An 18537-nucleotide genomic window follows, 5' to 3' on the forward strand; every position below is an offset into this window, starting at 1 on the left:
CAAATCAGCACTGCCAATTACAGTTTTGGAGTGCCAGGACCAGCGCCAGCGTCATTACCGTACCGGTTCCCGAGCCATCATCGTCAGCGTCAGCGTCAGGCGCCAGCCTCTCTTCTCCAATCCAGTAATCCCGAGGCTCAAAGCCACCAGAGCGACGCCTCTCCCTCTCTCTCTCGTTTCGCCCACCCTTAAACACGACCCTGACTCCATCGTCCCCATCAGCGCTGTCTCGACCCCCGCTCCATCGGATCTACCAACCTACGGCTGACTACACCCACTACTGAGTCCTGACCACGGACCAACGATGACCTTCCTTCGGTTATACGGATGGTACCTGGGTACCTCGGACGCACACGTACGCTGTTCACTGCCTGTTCTCTTTGCAGCAGGGAAACGCCCACTGTTCCGGCTGAACAAAGAACAGGGAACCTCGACTTTGGTGAGTCGAGCCTCTCTTTCTTGTTGTACGGATACGCCCTACCCTGGATTTTCTGGTATTTCACTTGACCTCTCACACCCATATGGCTGTGCACCGATATCCGCCGCTTCCACTGCAACTGGAGCCGCTGCAACTGGAGGAGCCAGTACGGAGTACCCTTCCCAACGCATGACTTGACGAGTTGTCGTCAGTGTATCCGTACTCCGTACGCATACGCAGTAATAGTCTGCTGGGCTGGCTGGGGGCCCAACATCTGGCCCAAGTTTACGGACACGGCATCTCTGCTACGACCTCGAGTTCCATATCCCGTGCAAGGCCAAGTACGGATACCTCCTCTCGTCGTTGTTCCATTGGATTCTGCATGCGCAAACGGAAACGGCTACCTTAGCACTCTGCGTGGCATGGATAGCACTGGGGACACCGTGGACACCGTGGACCGCAGAATGGTCTGGCCGTGCATTGCATGGCAGCGCATCGGAGCGCACCTCAGCAGATGTCCATCTAGCGCGGATGAGTGCTTCCACTTGTCTAGCTGAGGAAGAGGAGGGAAGAGTGAGGAGGAGGGCCATGAGGTGTGTGTTTGCGTGTGTGGTGTTGTGGTCACACCCCCCACCGTCCAAACTGAAGACTTCAGAGTAACTCTCGCTCACTCCCGCAGCCACAAGCTCTCTCTTCCCGGCCGTGGAGTTGTAAAGTCCACCCAAGAGTGGCAGACTAACAGGCTGAAAGTGGTGAGGTAAGCCGCCTGGGAACGCCTCGCCTCGTTGCTTGGGTCTCCGTTTTAATCAATCCTGCATTGGCGCCTCCGATGAAGTGTGCCCTGCATGTCTATTTTCCCAATAAATAACAACATAATCCACCCCCCTCCCCAGACCAGACCCAAAGCTCCACCAGCCACCCTGTCCCCTGCTCCACGTCTGTTGTTCCTTGTCTTGTCTTTGGTTGTCATTGTGAGCGCTTCTCCCGCCTTCGACCTGGCGCCTGGCTTGCCCGGTTGGACCTGGACCCGGTCCTGCCTCTCTGCTTATTAGATCATCATTGACCGACTGACACAATTCGCCTCCAGTCTTCTTCTAATACTTCTACTCTCACTCAACACCTCTGATTCACTTTTTCCTCCTCTCCTTCTTTTCCTTCTTCTCTCTCTCACGTCTCCCTCATCCCACTTCGGTCTCTTCACACCTCCCGCCTCGCCACGCAAGCTGCTGGACCCCAACGAGTCATCCTCTGCGATCAAGTCCGATCTCGTCTCTCGACGTCGCAGTCTACAAACCCAACCAACGTCGCTCTCAGACGAGGACACCCGTAACCAAATCGTCTTCCCCCCAAAACAACTACCAATCATGCCTCAGAAGAAGATCCGCTGCACCTTTAAGGAGTGCAAGGATGCTGCTCAACGTATCGTTGGCGACTGCGGATTCTGCAACGGCCACTTCTGTGGCAAGCACCGCCTCTTAGAAGACCACAAGTGCGACGGCTTGGAAGACGTAAGTTTTACTTCCGGGTTACCATTCTCATGGTTATTAGGACTCGGTACTGTGTTGCAAGATGAAGGACTCATTTGCTAACTTACTGCTCAGTGCAAGAAGCAATCACATGAGCGGAATGCAGCACAACTCGAGAGCGAGCGCACGCAAGTTATCCGTGGGGTATAATCGGATCGACAACATCGAGACCGATCCTGATGGCATTCCGCCATGGCGCTCGCGTAGTCAAACACACATACACATGGCGAGGTGCCACGAGCTATCCCATAAGGCCGGATACAGCGTGGATTGCACCACACCAAGAGCTGTCAAGCCAGTCCGGGGCGCAAGGCTCACATCCTTATCGCACGTCCCACCCACATCTTTGGACCTCTGCACGACGCATGGATCAGTTATTTTCGACACAGTTATTTGCGAGATTTCGCAGCTCGCATTCATAATGCTGCAGCGGTAGTGACGGCGGCGACAACAGCGTTTCTGTTTGGTCTCCGCGTTATTTGCACGATTCAGAGCGGCATCCCGTCCGAATCCTTACACCAATGATGTGTATCATACTTCGGCTTAGGATAGTTCGGCTTCATACTTCTTCCGCAAGGCGTACCGGCGTATAGTTCATTTGGAGCGGCCGCCAAGGAGAATTTGGCCATCAAATTTTGACAATATTTCAAACCATTATTTTACTCAGTTTTGATCACTGCTCGACTCCATGTTCACTATTTGACAAATGCATATTTTATGACTAACAAACCTCGCCTTGAACTATGATGTTCCACGCCATGCCACACGCTGTGTCAGTGGCAGTGGCCGTTCCGGCAGCGGAGTAGCCGCGAGTCGCCAGGGCCAGTTCGGAGAGTTATCCGCCTTTTCAGCCGAATGAAACCACGGACGAACATTACAAAGTGCGTCAGAACTTTGACCCTTTTCTCTCTCTCACTCTGTCACCTCCTTGTTCCAGAACATCCATCAAAGGAGAGGCGGAGGAAGAGGGGGCGCCCGGCGGGCAAAGACAATTCTGTTTTTCCCTTAGGGCCCCCTGCAAGCCGTGGCACGCCGTGCTTCATATGGCCGCTTTCGTCGTCCTCTGACCTCGCGAGTCAGCCACAACTCTCTCCGCCATCCCCATCCTCATCCCCCTCCGCCCACGCCGATTTTCCACACGTCACGAAAAGCTACTTTCTGATTGAAGTGGACGACAATGACGGCACCAGTGAACCACGGGTCCACGGGGGATCAGAGCACGGGCGCCCACTACATACAACGGGGCGAATACCGATTATCCCGGCCTATCTCCGATATCGTATCTCACACAGTCACAATCGCCCCCATCGTTCTGCTACCGTCTTTCATCTTCTCTCAACGTAGTCGTCTGCCCGGACCAGCTGACAACTCACCACAACACAGTACACACAGTGTCGGGAACGACCGGCAGGCACGGCAATGACTCTTCAACTCCCTTTTCCGCAGGACCACCTCAAAATTCGGAATTCCTCCGAGTTTGTTCGGGTCCCCCGCTTCTCCACCGACCCCCGAGAACGAGACAAGTAGGACCCCGGTCATTCCGCTGGTTCACTGGTCGCGTGGTCGATTTGTCGTTGCCGGCGGACGGCACGTCATTTCTGCGATTGCCGCCCGCCCCTGGCCTTGATGTTGCACATTCCCGTCTCCGTACAGGACAACGCACAAGTAACGGTCATGCAGGTATGGGCCAATTGCTTCATTTACGACAAGTGTTGTACAATAGATAGGGTTCTATCACACCCTACTACCTGGATAGGCCGCTTCTGCGACTTCTTCGCGGTGCATCCGTACTCACAACTGCATCCGGTTCATCACCAACCGCCGGCTCCGATGCCGGCTCCGGCTGCTCCGTCCTTTGATTCACAACCGCATCACGCGCAACTTGCTCCTCCTTGACAACCTCTTCCGTCTTGATGACCACGTCCCCATCTTCCTCCTCCTTCACCTCAACCTTGACCTCCCTCATCTTACGCCCCTCATTCACCTTCTTCCTCTCCGCCGCCTTACACAACCCGCCCAACCCGAGCTCGCAATCGCCGCACTTGCGCCCGACAGGCAAGCAGACCGTCTGGCCGAACCCGACGAGCAGCCAGTTGATCTCGCGCCACTTATCCTTGGGCAGCCAGCTCTGCAGCGCGTGCCGCGTCGCCTCGGGCTGCGTGGTCTTGTGCCAGCCCCAGAGGTTCGTGATGCGGTGCACGTGTACGTCCACGCCGATGCCCTCGGTGCGGTCCCAGGCCGCGGAGAGGCAGAGGTAGGCCATCTTGGGGCCTACGCCGGGTAGGGAGGTGAGACCTTCGATCGTGTCGGGGATATCGCTGTTGAATTTGTCGCGGAGGATGATGGCTGCTGCTTTGATGAATCTAGGACATCCAACGTTAGAATTTTCGGTGTTCTGCCAGATACACCCGGATCGAAGGCAATCGCTCCCCGTGTGCCATCCATCATCGGAAAGAAAGGGAACAACATACTTTGTCTTATTGTTATGAAACCCCACCGCCCAAATCAACTCATTCAACAGCGCAGGTTCCACAGCCAGCACATTCTCCAAACACAATCCCCCCTCCGCGCCCTCCTCGTGCGGCGGCAACTCCGTCATCAACCTCTTCATCGCCACCGCGTTAACCGTGTCTTTCGTCTGGCTCGAGAGCATGAGCGCAATCAAGATATGGAAGCGCCGGTCGCGTTCCGAGGCGTCGGGGTGGAAGAGGCGTTCGCAGCCCATTGTGTCGACGGCGGCGTTGCGCGCTGCGCCGTGGAGGCGCATTTCTTTGACGGTGTTGTAGATTTGCAACCAGTCTGTCGGGGGTTCGATGTGTGTTGTAGAGGAAGAAGGGGATGTGCCGCGGATCGTGCGTGCTGGTTTACGGGTTTTGCGGGCTTTTGGAGGAGATGGTGGTGATGTGGTGTCGGTTTCGATGTGTTCGGTTTTAATTCTGGTTCGTGATTTTGATGTCGTTCTTGGTGGTGGTGGTGGCGGTGGTGCTGCTGCTGTGCCTGTGGCACTTTCACTCTCCTCGCCTTGTACTTCCTCCTCTTTGACAACCCGTCTCCGTTTCCTGCTCCGCGAGTCGGGAACCGCATCTTCAATGTCGGCGACGCCTAGAACTATATCGTGGAGCGCGGCTTCCGTGGCTGTCGCCTTGGAACCCGCCGTAGAGGTCGTTGAATCCGATGCGTATGCGAACCGCGCAAGCGAAGATCTCGTCGTCCGGCGGGTCTGTGGCGGCGGCGGCGGCGGCGGCGATGATGCCGCCATCTTGTTGAAGAGCGCCGACGTCTCTTTTGCTAGTTTCGAGGTCTTCATTGTGAAGTGAGGTGCACTATCCTATGCTTTCGACTCATAGCGCTGCGATAGCGAACATTGACAAGTTACAAACAAGATATCTGGAAGCATTAAGAAGAAGCCCTTTCTTCCTTGGCTGATGTATCCGTAGGTCTGACGAACGAGAGGTAGTTTGTCAAAGAAATGGCGAGCTCCCGTCGACAACGACGCAATTGACTCTGGCAACCCCCCTACAACGCGCCCAACGCGCCGTCGGCGTAATCGTAAACCCATTGGTCCTCGACTTCCCGTCCCGCCCACGGACCACTTGTGTGGCTTGTGAAATAAGAGCCGGGGGGAGGGACGGAAGAGGGGGGGGTGCGAGACCCCTGTGGACACCATGCCTGGTCCAAGCCTAGTGCCGCCCGGATAGCCGGGATTACCAGTCTGCTTAAGCGAGAAAGCCGTATCCTTGTCCGTATGACGCTCCTGCTTGTAGTCGTACGGGATGAGGGAAAGGTACTTTGGATGTGTGTGAGGTTGGGAAGGGGGATCAGCAGAAGAAGATGGAGGCAGTTCTGAAAGTAGGGTCTTTTCCGGGCACTGGCTACCTAAGATGAACTATGCAGATTGTTGTTTTGTTGAGGGGTGTTTGTTTGTAAGGTGTCGATCCGGGTTGAAATCCCGTGGACCAGCTGAGCTGGATAATCACCATAATAACATTCACAGATAGTAGGCAACATTTGACTGGAATGATACGTACCAGCACGCCTTCTCCGTCCATGTTTACGTTCTATTCACGGGGCGCAAACAGACAGCTTAAATGTGAATCTTCTTGGGCTGTAAAGCCTATCTACGACAATCACGCAGGTATCAAAGATCAGTGGTGCAAGAAACACACGGTTGAACATGATGTATACAGGAGGTAACTTGAACTCTCCGAGAGGAGCATTAACTCTAAATCCATCGCTTCTCCAACTCCAACTCCGGCTCCAAAAAAACAACAACACAAAACCACCCTGTCTAGACCGTGAACTCTTCGTTAAGCCAGTGCTTGAGCACGACGTGGCCCTCGCTGAACGTCTTCTTCTCCCAACGCACAATAATGGCAGCATGGCTGTGCCTGTCCTTGTGGATCCAAACAGGATACTTGTGCCATCCCACAGAGTCGAGTGCCTGAATCATCTGGAACTGGTAGGGCGCCAAGGCGAGGGTAGGCTGCGACGGCACCGACATGCGCCTTTCCCTAGCCAGGAGCTGTGTGGTGCTGCGATCCATCTCGACCTCATCCAGATCCTCTTCTGATTCACTTCCCAGGAACTCTTGGTCTTGCGAGCTGTTGAGAGTCTCGTACACGTGTTCCACCTCCTCCCGAATCTCTTTCATCCACAGCGGGCCGCGGTATTCGTCGATTGCCACTCCTGCAAGCCCCTTTTCGTGCAATTGAATGCGTTTCGATGAACGGACCGTCTGGACGACTGAGCTGAACAAGAACGCAATTATACCAATGGGGACGAAAATCGTCAAGGCTATGGCGAAAGGAACGCGCTTGATCCATTTCCAGCTTGACCCAGCAACAGACGAAAGCGTGGCCGGCTCCGAGATCTTTGGCTTTGGCGCCACGGGATGATTGGGATCGAGGATGACATCTTCGTAGCCGTCCAAGAAATTGGCCTTGATCTTGTCGACGTTGGTGTAGGGGTCGGTCTTGGTAATGCCGGTGGTGTAGTGCACGGCACTTCTGTCGTTGACAATATTGGTGTATAAGGTGTGACGTTTGAATCGCTTTAGTCCCGCGAGGAAAATGGAATCGGGATCGGCCAAAACGGCGAGCAGTGGTCGACCGGTATCGCGGAAGTTGTCGATGGTGAACAGCTGACGGCCGGACATAGATAGGGTGCGAGCTCCGAGAACATTCCACAAGTGATTGTGCCATCCCCGGAGTGGTGTGCGAACGCCGAGGTGTGGCGTGGCAAAGGTCACAAAGTTCTACCGCAAGTTAGTCGCCATCGTCCTTTACTGCATCAACAGATCCTTCTCTCACCATGCATTCCACGGTATCGAGTACGCCCTTGGAGTGAAGCAGGCCAACGGCGTAGCGGGAGACGAGACCTCCGAGCGAGTATCCGACGATGCTCAGCTTGGTGATCTTGCCGCCCTTCTCCTCAATGAGGCGCAGCTCTTCCTCGATCTCAGCGCACACACGCTCACCACCACGCTCGATACCATCGTACGTGAAAGAGCCACTGTTTCGCTTCGCAAGCAGCAGGTGTAGCTTGTCGGCGGAGTACTTGGCGCGCAAGCTTTTGGCGATCTGGGCCATGTGGTTGGGGTTACCCCAAAGCTATGGAGCCGAGGCGGCGTTGCGTTAGTTCAGAAACATTCATGACGTCGTGGGAAAACGGTGCTGCAGTCTGCAGACGGGTGCAGAAAGGGAGAAAAAGACAGGGAATAACGTGTAAGGTGTAAAGGTAAACTCACCCCATGGACCAAGACGCAGAGATGATCGGCCTCTGCGGTGCCTCCGGTGTAATCCATTAGATAGTCGTAGGATGAGATCAGGGACCGGTTAATAGAGCGAACAGAAAAGGGTAACAACGTTGGAAAAAGTTGCGATGGAGAACGTCGAAGGGAAGCTCCAGTGGGACGCGCTCCGAGTTAAATTCTCGGGGCGACCACAAGAGTCCCTCCAACGGACAATCCGCGAAGCCCGACCGTCGAGGTGGAGGGGGGGGGGGGCGTCTGAAGTCCGCTCAGGGCAGTGGACAGCTGCTTGTTAGCGGGTTGAAATTCAATGACACCAACACTGCCCTGGGCCCCAATACCGGGCTCTCCCGAACGCTGGCGGAGCGGCGTTTGCTACTTTGCTGCCCGTAATGCTGAAGGTGTATGCAAGCCCCCTGGATTTAAGGGGGAGATAAGGCGGCTTAGCACCACGATTGCTCCGGTAGTCTCCTGTGGTGGTGTGCTTCCAGGCCGCGATTGGGTGAGGGTACCGTGCGCCGCGTGGCTTCAGCGGCCTGGTGATTCCTCCTGTTTCCTTTGCAGGCTGCAATTACTCGTCCAAGCTGTTTGTTGATTGGGCAGAGTCGGTGTTTGTTTGCTAACCACACCTCGTACTTTACCCTGAGGTAACTAACCTTACCAAGGGTAAGCTGTCGGTAAGGTAGGGATCGAGGTACCTAGACAGTAGACAGGAATGGAATGCGCGCACGCGACGTCTCTTTTGGGACCTTGCTGATAAAGTGGAGGGAGCTGCAGTTCGCAGCCGTTGGTGGGGTGGAATCAGCTCGTCGGGATTGCGACCCGTGACGACACCTCAAGCTGCAAGTCCCTCCGTGTAGTCCTGGGTTGGGTGAGCTCGCAAGATGGTCGATTTTGGGGAACAACTCGAGAGTAAGTCGAAGGGATGAAAACCTGCCGCGAGGTGGTGAGGACCCTGAGCCGAGCTGGCGCGCCGGCCGCCCACTCGTCGCTGGTACGAAGTAATCGATAGGACGGGTGCGTGAGAACCCAATTCCGAGTTGAACTTTGGTGTTTGGTGTTCATCCGCTGGGTACGTCACGGTGATCTCTAGCTTTCGCAAGCGCGTACTTCATCCAAGAGGATTGCTTCGTTGTGCAACTTCCCGTTCTGCCAAAGCAAAGGTTTTCAGATCACAACTTTCGTCCAGGTGGTGGGCATTGGGCGCCTCATTTATAGACGGCCCAAGATTGAAAAGATAGCATTGCACAGGAAGCAAGCCAGGTTGGTTTGTGAACCCCTCGCTTCATCTTGCTCCTTGATAACGATTTCCTCGATAACTGAGCTAACACAGGAGTGACACTGACAGGCAGGGCATACCTCCCGGCCGTACTCACACACTTACCTACACAGTAGACTCTGCACTACGGGCTACTCACCGCCAATAGCTCTTGTCCAACCGTTGCACCGCGATAGGCAAGTCCATCCTCGAGACCAGGGCTGCCCATGGTTTCGCCCTTTCGTTTGGGGCCACTGCCACTAGCACCCGCCGGGGCTCTGATACCGCAGTGCCGTTATCAGCGGGCAAGAGAAATGGCTGGTGGCTTCGTTGGCGGGCGTCTTTTTGGCTTTTGACTCTCCTGCTCTGCCTGCTCTGCGTCTCCATCTGCGTGTCTGCGTCACCCTGCCCATGCAAGGAAGGTGCGGAGGCTGCATTCTTATTGTTGTGCCCCGTATGGAGTACATACGCAGTAGTAACTCAACACCTCAAGAACGAGGGGTTGTGGTGGATAAGGGAGGACAGGTTGATCACCAGGTCCATCATATCACATGCGAGACCATGTCTGTGCAGCCCCGCGCGGATCCGATAAGAGCTGTCGGATCTGACGAGCTGCGAGCACAACAAATGAGAGCACGGCGGGGCTTGGTCTTGCTGGCGTCAGATGTAGGTACCGAGATTGATCAAGTGCAATGTGACGGAAGAGCAGTGCAAGTGGGATTCGTGAATCAAGCCTTATCTGTAGTGTATTTTGTGTGATTAAAACACTTTCTGCCATGATGTATCTCCAAGATGTCTTGGCGCGGGTGGAAATGACCGTGTGTATTATCGGGCTGATTCCTGGGCTTCCAAAGATGAGACGGTGGATGAAATAAAGTTTGCGTACCTGGAACTAACAACGATGTACTGTGGGCAAGGCTCTTTCTGGAGGGTCCTGGACGGCCATGGAGGGAGATATCGCGGACCTACCGATTTCTCCAAAGTTCAGGAACAAAGATGCCGGGCTTATTCAGAAAAGCGACAGGTTGATAGCAGACGTGGATGGCCTTGCCGTTCTTGGGTGTTCGTATGCAGGCAGGCCGCAAGCTGCAAAAGATGATTGACGGTTTGGGAAACTCCCAACTTGACTCAGGTGGGTGATGTAACGGCGTCGAAACAACTTTCGGTGTAAAAGGACAAGAAAGGGTGCAACCATGAAGCTCGATTGCAGTCTTCCCTAGGTTGTCATTTCGATTGATGAGCTAGACCATTTCTCGTTGCGTGCTGCCTTATCTTGCCAGGGCATGGACATCTCGGCAACCTGGATCATTGCGTGCCCTCATTGCGTGGCAGGGGAAGGTGACGACAAAGTATTCAGAATGCATTGGAAACTGCAAGATCCAGACCAACAGTGGAAATGGATGCATCTCCGTCAGGTACGGAAAGATCCAGTGCTATTCTCGGTCAACGGCCCCACTAGAGCTTCAAGCTGGCCTTACGCAGTAAAGATGCACCTTGAGACTTAGGTAATCCTTCCAGACGCTCGGAGCCTCCCTTCATCCCAACTCCGACAAGATTCGAGACACATCTACCATCTGTGACACTGTCCCAAACCAACCCATCTTTATGCCTTGGATATTCCCGTTATCATCTTTTTGCAGCATCACCCAATCTTACTTCATTCTTGTGTCAGCCTCGCCCGGTCTACGCGCCACAACCGACCAACGTCCCCTTTGTCCGTGGACCCGCGAATTCTCCGACTGGAACGTCACAAGCTGACCTAACGACATTGGCCCCATCTGTGTCTACGTCTGCGTCTGCTTTCTGCCATTTTGGCTATGAGATCCTCGCACCATTCCCCCGGATCTTCGAGGCCTTAATCGGCGCTTTCACACTCAATCTCCCTCTATCCCTCTCGAGCTCACTTAGGCTTTATCCCACACCAACAGCCAGTAGTCTCACCCCACTCTCTCTACCATTCACGGCTTCGTCCGTGTATACCCTCCAACGTAGACTTCCGTCTGCAAACGAGGCTCTGGCAGTCTCCCATCTCCGTCACCTTCGTTCCTTCTCTTATTGTTGCAGTAACAGACGAAGAAGGAAGCAGCCGCGCCTGGCGGTCCTGCCATTTTTCAACAGAACCATTGTATTTCTATAGCGTCTGAGGAAAGTCTTGTCACAATGTCCTTTGTAGACCTCAAACACATTCCCTGTCCCAAGGGAGAGCAATGCACAGCTTTCATGTGCCTCTTCCAGCATAAAGCAGACAGGGATAAGATGGCGGCACCATCAGCACCGGCACTCAACGCGTCAGGAACGTCGGCAAAAAGGTCGACTGATACCACGACGGATGCAACCCGGGATGGCCCTCGAAAACGTCTGAAGGTTGCCCAAGACGTCAGAAACCCCGCCGATTCTACAAGTCCTCCCACTCCTGTCAAAACGACCTCAAAACAAGACGTTACCGCACCAAGACCAGATGACACTCTGTCACCTGTCGCTCGGCCCATCTCACCTCCACCTTTAAAGCGTCCATCGTCCTCCTCCTCCACGGTCGTGAAGAAGCTTCCACAGTCTAAACCAGTCGCCCCTTCTCTCGCTTCTTCGTCCGACCTCAGGAAGTCACTGAATCACTCTGCTCCAAGCAGGTCCTCTCCTTTATCATCGTCTATTAATCCTCCAACTAAACGCAAGGCTGAATCACCTGCCACTACTGCATCTCATTCTTCCCCAGTAAACCTAACTTCAATACAAAAAGACACTCCTTCCACTCCATCCAAGACCGACCCTCCTAAGAAGATCAGGAAGGTCGAGGCTCTCAACCCTCGTTTACTCAAATCATCACCAGCAAAGTTTGAGATACGATTCAAGCTAGTGCAACTGCTACATGAACAATACGCCCGCCTGAACAACGAGCTCAAGAAGACTGCCAAAGACGCAGAAGAGAAGCAGCTCCTTCTCACAGATCAAGATCTCATTTGGAGAGTCCTTGACGAAGAAGAATCCACGGCGATAGAGAAAGGCGCCATCTACTCAAACGTAATCAAAAACAAAATCATGCAGTACAAGAAGATGACACTCCTTCAGTGGAAGGAGGAGAGAGTCGTTCAACGCCGCCAGGCAACTCAAAAGGGCCCTCACAACAAGGCTACCGCCCCTCCCAAGAAGATTGTTACGGGCTTGACCCCGGCACAGGAAGTCCAGCTTGTTCGCCAACTCATCACCCCCATCGACGGCCTTGCCGCCCACGGCTACGTCTCCTCTGTCCCTGCCGAGGCCGACATCCAGAAAGCACGTGAGGGTCTTGATGCTGCAAAGGGTTGGGAGAAGTGTGACCGCTGCGACAAGCGCTTCCAGATGTTCCCTGGAAGAAGAGAAGAGGATGGAGCTCTCGCCTCTGGTGGCAGTTGCACCTTCCACTGGGGCAAAACCTACTTTCCCGAGCGCCAGTTGGGCGATAGATCTCAGCAACCCAAACGCTACCGATGCTGTGGGCAGGCTGTCGGAGACTCTGCCGGCTGCCACTCCAACGCTCACCACGTTTTCAAGGCATCAGATCCCAAGAGACTGGCTTCCGTTCTCAACTACGCCGAGACGCCTGCCAACCCCAATGCTCCCACCGACAGAGCTGTTGGCTTCGACTGCGAAATGTGCTACACGGTCCATGGCCTTGAGCTCATTCGCCTAACTGCAACATCGTGGCCTACTGGAGAAGAGCTATTGGATGTCCTCGTTCAACCCATCGGTGAAATCCTTGATCTCAACTCGCGGTACTCGGGTGTGTGGCCTGAAGACATGGCATCCGCCGAGCCCTGGACTGCAAAGGAAGAAGATCCAACTCCTGCCCAGGCGAAGAAGATGTCGAGCCCCAAGAAGACCAAGAAGAAGATGAAGATTGTGTCGTCGCCTGAAGTTGCTCGCGACCTTCTCTTTGCCCTCATCAGTCCCGAGACTCCACTAATTGGACACGGACTGGAGAATGACTTGAACGCCGTTCGCATCGTCCACCCTACTGTCATTGACACTGTTCTTCTTTACCCTCACAAGCACGGCCTTCCGTACCGCCTTGGCCTGAAGATGCTCATGGACAGCCTTCTTAACCGTAAAATTCAAGTTGAGACGGCTGGCAAGGTTCAGGGACACGATAGTGCGGAAGACGCCCGGGCTGCGGGAGATCTCGTGCGCCTGAAGCTCTCCGAGGAATGGAAGAGCATGAAGCTCAAAGGTTGGAAGCTTGAGGGGGGTGAGTTCGTGCCGCCCGGCGGCAAGGTGGACGATTTCAATGGTCACTTGACTGCCGAGTTCCTTGAATCTGCCCTTTAGAGCCGGGTGGGCATAGCACATGGTTGATTTTACGAGAGAATGAGCTGGCGTTCGGGAGGACAAGGGGTCCTCAGGGAAATGATGCCTTGGGTCGATGGGCTTTTGCAGTTATGATACCTACCCTACATGGGTTTTCTTAATACTAATTGGTACATGGGACCATTCTCACTCAGCTATTCTTGACTTATTTTTCCACGATGTGATTGCTTGCGTGCGACTATCTAACGTGTACCTATCCGGTGAGTAACAAAATAGTCGCTTGGCGTTTCTTCATCCATCGGGTAAGCATCGTACTGTTTGGACCACGGGCAAGAGGGGTAAATACTCAATGACTGTTGCATTGTAGACAACTCAAAATCGTGACAAGAGGGGGTGTGAAGTGACCAGAACGCATATTAGAGAAGCATGTGTGGAAATGTCGACAAGATTAACTTTTTACCATCTGCGAGACTGTTCAGGATGTCACCAGTGCTCTCGGTATTCGTCTTCGGGTGCTTTCTAGGTGCTGTCACGGAGTTCTTGGCCATTGAAGAGAGCTCTACATCACATGATCGATGTGTACACTCCACAGCTTACCCTTCAGCCCGCCTAAGAAAGTTGGGCTTTCACAAAAACCAAGGGTACGGCACGAAACAAGTGTGTGGAAAGGCGGCAGAATTCATTGCCCTATGATTACACTTATTGAAGCGGTGACTTGCCTTCAAAGTCTATAATACAGCGTCGCCCTCTTTTTTTCACTACTTCATCCACTCCTTCTTGACATCGTGACCAACCACTTTACGGCCGGCCAACGTTCAACAGCATCTGGTTACCGCTCTTACCGCCGCTCGGCAAGTACGCGACATTCGGATTCGACGACAGCGTCGCCGCGATATCCCGCGCGGCCTCAATCTTTCGAATCTGCACGAGGCCGTCGCCGTTCTTGGCGATGGCCTTGCTGATCGTCTCGGCGGACTCGGCCTCGCCCTCGGCGCGGATGACGTTGGCCTGGCGCTCCTGCTCGGCCTTTTCGACGATGAAGCGCGCGCGCTCGGCGTCCTGCTGGGCAATCTGCTTCTGCTCGACGGCCTTTGTGAACTCCTTGCCGAAGGTCATGTGCGTGATGGAGACGTCCTCGAGGGCGATGTTGAACTCGGCGGCGCGCTTGCGGAGGTCGGAGCTGATGCGCTGGGAGACGGCCTCGCGCTGGGTGATGAGCTCGGCGGCGTCGAACTGGGCGACGATGGACTTGAGGACCTCGTTTCCGATGGAGGGGAGGACTCTCTCGTCGTAGTCTTGGCCGAGGTTCTGTAGTGTGTAGTTTGTCAGCGTATATTACACTTTTCCAGCACAGAGGGAAGTTGTGGTTTAGATGGAGAAGAAAAAAAAACTAAAAAAACTCACCTGGTAAATCTTGGGGAGGGCCTGGACTTCGGGCCGGTGCAGCACACGAAGGGTCAAGCTGACCATCTGGAGATCCTTGCTGCCCGTCGTCGTCGCGATGTTTCTTGGCTTCGTCCGCACGTCAAAGATGATGCTCCTCTGCAGCCACGGCACGAGGAAGTGCGTGCCCTCATTGATGACGGCGTCCTTGACACCGGACATCCTGTCAAAGATGACTGCTCTGGATCCACCCTTGACGTCGTAGATTGACGACTGCACGACCGCGATACCAATGGCCGCAGGAACGGCCATGCGGTACGCAAAGCCCAGAGCTTGAGCCATTATGTCGGATGGCTGATGAAAGCGTGGCGGTAACTTTCGTTTGCGTTAAAAGGAGGGGCGCTTCGAGTCCGCTGGAGGGTATCGCGGGCTATCCGAGTTGAGCTTCGAGGGGTGGGTTCGTGGTGGTGGGCTGGTGGTGTAGTGTATCCGTCAGGACTGAAGCTTGCCGAAAGCTCCTCTCACCAGAATGCGGCGGCGGTAAGCTCCGTCATGGAATTTTGGGACGCACTGGGTGACCGGGGTGGTCGGATGGGTGGTGACGGTTCGAAAGGGACGTTCTGCGCTAAGCAGTTTCGGGACGTGCGCCTCAGCTTTCGGGTTCGGCAGGAAAGGCAAGGACAAGATTTGAACCTCGTCCGATTCGACCCTCTCCGATTTACTCCAGAATATCCAAACCCGTGTTGCACATCACCGTCCACCACAGCACAACCGCCACGATGAGACCTACGCAAGCTCTTATGGGAGGACCCAGCGTCCCCCATGGAAAGTACTCTCAGTAAGTGAATTCCTTGTTGGAGGTCAATTGAGCGGGCCAACGGGAAGGAGCGTGCGGGCTTTTTCCGAATGAGAAAGATCATGAAGTTCCCTCTGCCCGCCGCGCCATGCACTGCTCCCAATTGCATCGTTTGAATAGCCCGCTGACATTGAAATAGCTACCTCGGCTGGTGGGGACACATTGGTATGTCTTTTCGCGATTATCCCGATGTCGGATTACGATGGCGACGCGGTTGAACGATGGACAATGGTTTTCGGAAAATGGAGAAATTTAAGAGGAGGGACTCGTCTAGGATTCGACGGCTGATTACGATGCACAAACGATACGCATTTCGAATCGAACATAAGTACTGACAATAGTCTCAGGTGGCGAGAAGCAGAGAGGCATCATCACCTACGGCATCACCCCCAACCGCCAGAACCCCTTCGCTGGCGCCGCCCACGACGCCGTCTTCAACACCTGGCGCCGCTTCAGCCACCAGGTCCTTTACTTCCTCCCTCCCCTGGTCGCCGGCTGGTACATCATGGACTGGGCCACCCACCGGTCAGTCACTCCCACGGACTCGGTTGCAACAACAAACGCAACAACGAGGGCAATCCGAAATGAAGCAAAGGCATGGCGCTAACAATCGATACAGCAACCACTACTTGAACTCCAAGCAGGGCCGCGCCGAGTTCGGCGACGAGGAGTAAACGTTCCTTTGTGAAGAAGGCGGACGACGAGTGCTAGAGGTGGACAACGATTCCCTGTGTCAAAACACGTGTATATCAACTACGTAGAGGGGGAGACATGGAATAGAGCCCCATTTGGACGATTTAAGCATATCTCATATTCTATGATTGAAGACGTATTTCACATGATTAGATGTTGACTGGTCCCTTAACTCGCAACGGATCTTCGTAAGGCCTGAAAACATTGATGCGAGTGTCTGAGCCGAAGATGTCGCAGCACCCTGCTTTGCTATACCGTCAAGGCTGAATCCTAGCTGCCCAGCCTGGATCTAGTAAGACGAGTAGTCCGACCCTCCAATGCGTTCGTATTGTCCGTGGAAATTGAATCATGTCTGCGGCCCTGATACAGCGCTGACATTTGCTCAATATCGGGACCGTGATTGGTCGGCTGTATTCACGTGACCTACTCACCGAGACATACCCTTCGGTGAGCAAAAGCCAATGCAGTTCGGCGCGGATATACCGTAGCACCGAAGCTCCCCAATCGCACAGCTGCAAAGGTGGGGCAACCTAGAAAAAAGTTGCATTGGCCAAAGGGTACAGGAAGAGAAAAAAAATCGAGCCTATCGACCTCGAGCCGAAAGCTTCAATTCCCACGACCGTCGCCTGCCCACCTCGGAGTCCCTCGCCGTCGCCAATCGCCAATTGCACCCTTCCTCTTACAGGTTTCAATTCAAAGCATCACCAAAGAAAACCGCTACAATGGCCGCCGAGAAGCCCGACCGCAAGGAGAAGAAGGACAAGAAGCGCTCCGTGTCCGACGGCGCCATCAAGAAGGACAAGAAGGATAAGAAGGACAAGAAGGAGAAGAAGGAGAAGCTCGAGCGCGCCCTCGACGAGCACCTCCAGGCTGACGTCGCCGCGACCACCGTCGCCAGCGGCGATGTCACCACCGTTGTCGCTGATGGCCTCCCCGTCGTCGGCGCCCTCGTGCCCTTTGCCGTGCCGTTGGCCGATGAGAAGGCCATGAAGAAGGTTATGAAGTCCATTCGCAAGGGTAAGTTCTTCCCCCCCCCCCATTTCTCACCTCCTTCATAGACGCGGTACCTACGCGGATCTCATCGGCCAGCAAGAAAACTCTTCGTTCTCAGAACAAAAGACTAATAAACACCTTCACAGCCGCCAAGAACAACACCCTCAAGCGCGGCGTCAAGGAAGTCGTCAAGACCCTCCGCAAGTCCCCCGCCGCCGGCCCCGGCAACACCGCCTTCCCCGGCGTCGTCGTCATCGCCGGCGACATCTCCCCCATGGACGTCATCTCCCACCTCCCCGTCCTCTGCGAGGACCACAACGTCCCCTACATCTTCGTCACCTCCCGCGCCGAGCTCGGCGCCGCCGCCAAGACGAAGCGCCCTACCTCCGTCGTCATGGTCTCGGAGAAGCGCTCCGCCGCCGACAGCAAGAAGGCCGAGAAGAAGGCCGGCGAGTCCAAGGGCGACGACGAGGAGGACGACGGCGAGGACTACTCCGAGGTCTACGCTGCGCTCGTCAAGCTCGTGCAGAAGGAGACTGCTAAGCAGTCCTTCTGGGCATAAACGAGTAAGCTTCTGCTGCTACTATTCGTCTTACCGGTACGCGCATACGCGACATGTCGAACGGGAAATACAGTTGAAAAGAAATGATGAATTGTCACACTATACGGGTGGGGTTAAAAAAGCTTTTTTCGGGCTGGCTTTACAACACAAAAGAGAAAGAATTCGGCGTTTTATAGGGCAACTTTGGGCATATGGTGTAGTACTCTTTTGTTCGCACTACTCCTTTCTCTCTTTCCATCTTTCAAGATTCTGTCTTGAGGAAAGAAGAAACACAAATAAATGATTTAACCATCATTACAACTTCCGTTGGAACCTTTAAGGGTGCGGAGGTGTGGAGGAAATCTCTCTTGCTTTGCCGGGGCTCTTTGACACGAGGTGTCGGAAGCCCTCTTGATGTTTTCCCTTGTGACCTTTTGCCTGGTTGAGGGCCTTTCAAGGCACTCTGTCCCGCCAGTCGGCTTCCATCGGCCGTGCAAATTGTGATGTGTATCTTTCCACCTAAGAAAGACCTGCCCGTCAAAGCAAAGCTCTCGTGCTCCCCTCCTACATGAACGAGTTGTAAGTGCTATGGGTAAATAATCCAAGGCATGTTGCAGTGTGGCTCTTTGATGATCCGAGGTGTTGACGCGTGGTGGAGATACTTGTCGAGTGGCAAGCAATGTCTGCTAGCTGAGAAAGCACGTTTCCCTTGCCGAGTAACTCAACACAAATAAAGACACAAATCCCTCGTTGTTCTTTGCTGGTCGCGGCACTCACACCCCGCCGGTATTATATCTTCACTTCATGTGTCATGACACAACATTGGGTGAATATCTTAA

The 18537-nt window shown here is 54.3% G+C and overlaps 9 protein-coding genes across 9 annotated transcripts; 5 read left to right on the top strand and 4 right to left on the bottom strand.

Annotated features, from left to right (window-relative positions):
• Positions 1 to 1782: 1782 nt before the first annotated feature.
• On the top strand, positions 1783 to 2094 carry CPAR01_06619 (AN1-type zinc finger protein; the record flags this gene model as incomplete). Its single annotated transcript, XM_060490891.1, has 2 exons — positions 1783 to 1926; positions 2020 to 2094. The coding sequence occupies 2 exons, from the start codon at positions 1783 to 1785 to the stop codon at positions 2092 to 2094; spliced, it is 219 nt and encodes a 72-aa protein (XP_060349765.1).
• A 1594-nt stretch (positions 2095 to 3688) lies between these two features.
• CPAR01_06620 (HhH-GPD superfamily base excision DNA repair protein) lies at positions 3689 to 5251 on the bottom strand (the record flags this gene model as incomplete). The annotated part of the gene is made up of 1 exon (XM_060490892.1): positions 3689 to 5251. One exon carries the CDS (start codon positions 5249 to 5251, stop codon positions 3689 to 3691), a length of 1563 nt encoding a protein of 520 aa, XP_060349766.1.
• Positions 5252 to 6232: 981 nt separating this feature from the next.
• On the bottom strand, positions 6233 to 7747 carry CPAR01_06621 (uncharacterized protein; the record flags this gene model as incomplete). The annotated part of the gene is made up of 3 exons (XM_060490893.1): positions 6233 to 7198; positions 7254 to 7553; positions 7691 to 7747. The coding sequence occupies 3 exons, from the start codon at positions 7745 to 7747 to the stop codon at positions 6233 to 6235; spliced, it is 1323 nt and encodes a 440-aa protein (XP_060349767.1).
• Positions 7748 to 8494: 747 nt separating this feature from the next.
• On the bottom strand, positions 8495 to 8758 carry CPAR01_06622 (uncharacterized protein; the record flags this gene model as incomplete). Its single annotated transcript, XM_060490894.1, has 1 exon — positions 8495 to 8758. The coding sequence occupies one exon, from the start codon at positions 8756 to 8758 to the stop codon at positions 8495 to 8497; it is 264 nt and encodes an 87-aa protein (XP_060349768.1).
• Positions 8759 to 9362: 604 nt separating this feature from the next.
• CPAR01_06623 (uncharacterized protein) lies at positions 9363 to 10050 on the top strand (the record flags this gene model as incomplete). Its single annotated transcript, XM_060490895.1, has 2 exons — positions 9363 to 9621; positions 9869 to 10050. 2 exons carry the CDS (start codon positions 9363 to 9365, stop codon positions 10048 to 10050), a joined length of 441 nt encoding a protein of 146 aa, XP_060349769.1.
• Positions 10051 to 11111: 1061 nt separating this feature from the next.
• CPAR01_06624 (exonuclease) lies at positions 11112 to 13253 on the top strand (the record flags this gene model as incomplete). Its single annotated transcript, XM_060490896.1, has 1 exon — positions 11112 to 13253. The coding sequence occupies one exon, from the start codon at positions 11112 to 11114 to the stop codon at positions 13251 to 13253; it is 2142 nt and encodes a 713-aa protein (XP_060349770.1).
• A 777-nt stretch (positions 13254 to 14030) lies between these two features.
• CPAR01_06625 (SPFH domain/Band 7 family protein) lies at positions 14031 to 14957 on the bottom strand (the record flags this gene model as incomplete). Its single annotated transcript, XM_060490897.1, has 2 exons — positions 14031 to 14540; positions 14637 to 14957. The coding sequence occupies 2 exons, from the start codon at positions 14955 to 14957 to the stop codon at positions 14031 to 14033; spliced, it is 831 nt and encodes a 276-aa protein (XP_060349771.1).
• A 311-nt stretch (positions 14958 to 15268) lies between these two features.
• On the top strand, positions 15269 to 16145 carry CPAR01_06626 (UcrQ family protein; the record flags this gene model as incomplete). The annotated part of the gene is made up of 4 exons (XM_060490898.1): positions 15269 to 15453; positions 15611 to 15636; positions 15819 to 15996; positions 16091 to 16145. Coding segments are annotated over 4 exons (444 nt in total), but the record flags the coding sequence as incomplete, so codon positions are not given.
• A 741-nt stretch (positions 16146 to 16886) lies between these two features.
• Positions 16887 to 17719, top strand: CPAR01_06627 (ribosomal protein L7Ae/L30e/S12e/Gadd45; the record flags this gene model as incomplete). Its single annotated transcript, XM_060490899.1, has 2 exons — positions 16887 to 17181; positions 17304 to 17719. The coding sequence occupies 2 exons, from the start codon at positions 16887 to 16889 to the stop codon at positions 17717 to 17719; spliced, it is 711 nt and encodes a 236-aa protein (XP_060349773.1).
• Between the last annotated feature and the right edge of the window lie 818 nt (positions 17720 to 18537).

This window comes from Colletotrichum paranaense (assembly GCF_030867605.1).
Source record: "Colletotrichum paranaense strain IMI 384185 chromosome Unknown Scaffold_5.1, whole genome shotgun sequence".
NCBI classification, from domain to species: domain Eukaryota; kingdom Fungi; phylum Ascomycota; class Sordariomycetes; order Glomerellales; family Glomerellaceae; genus Colletotrichum; species Colletotrichum paranaense.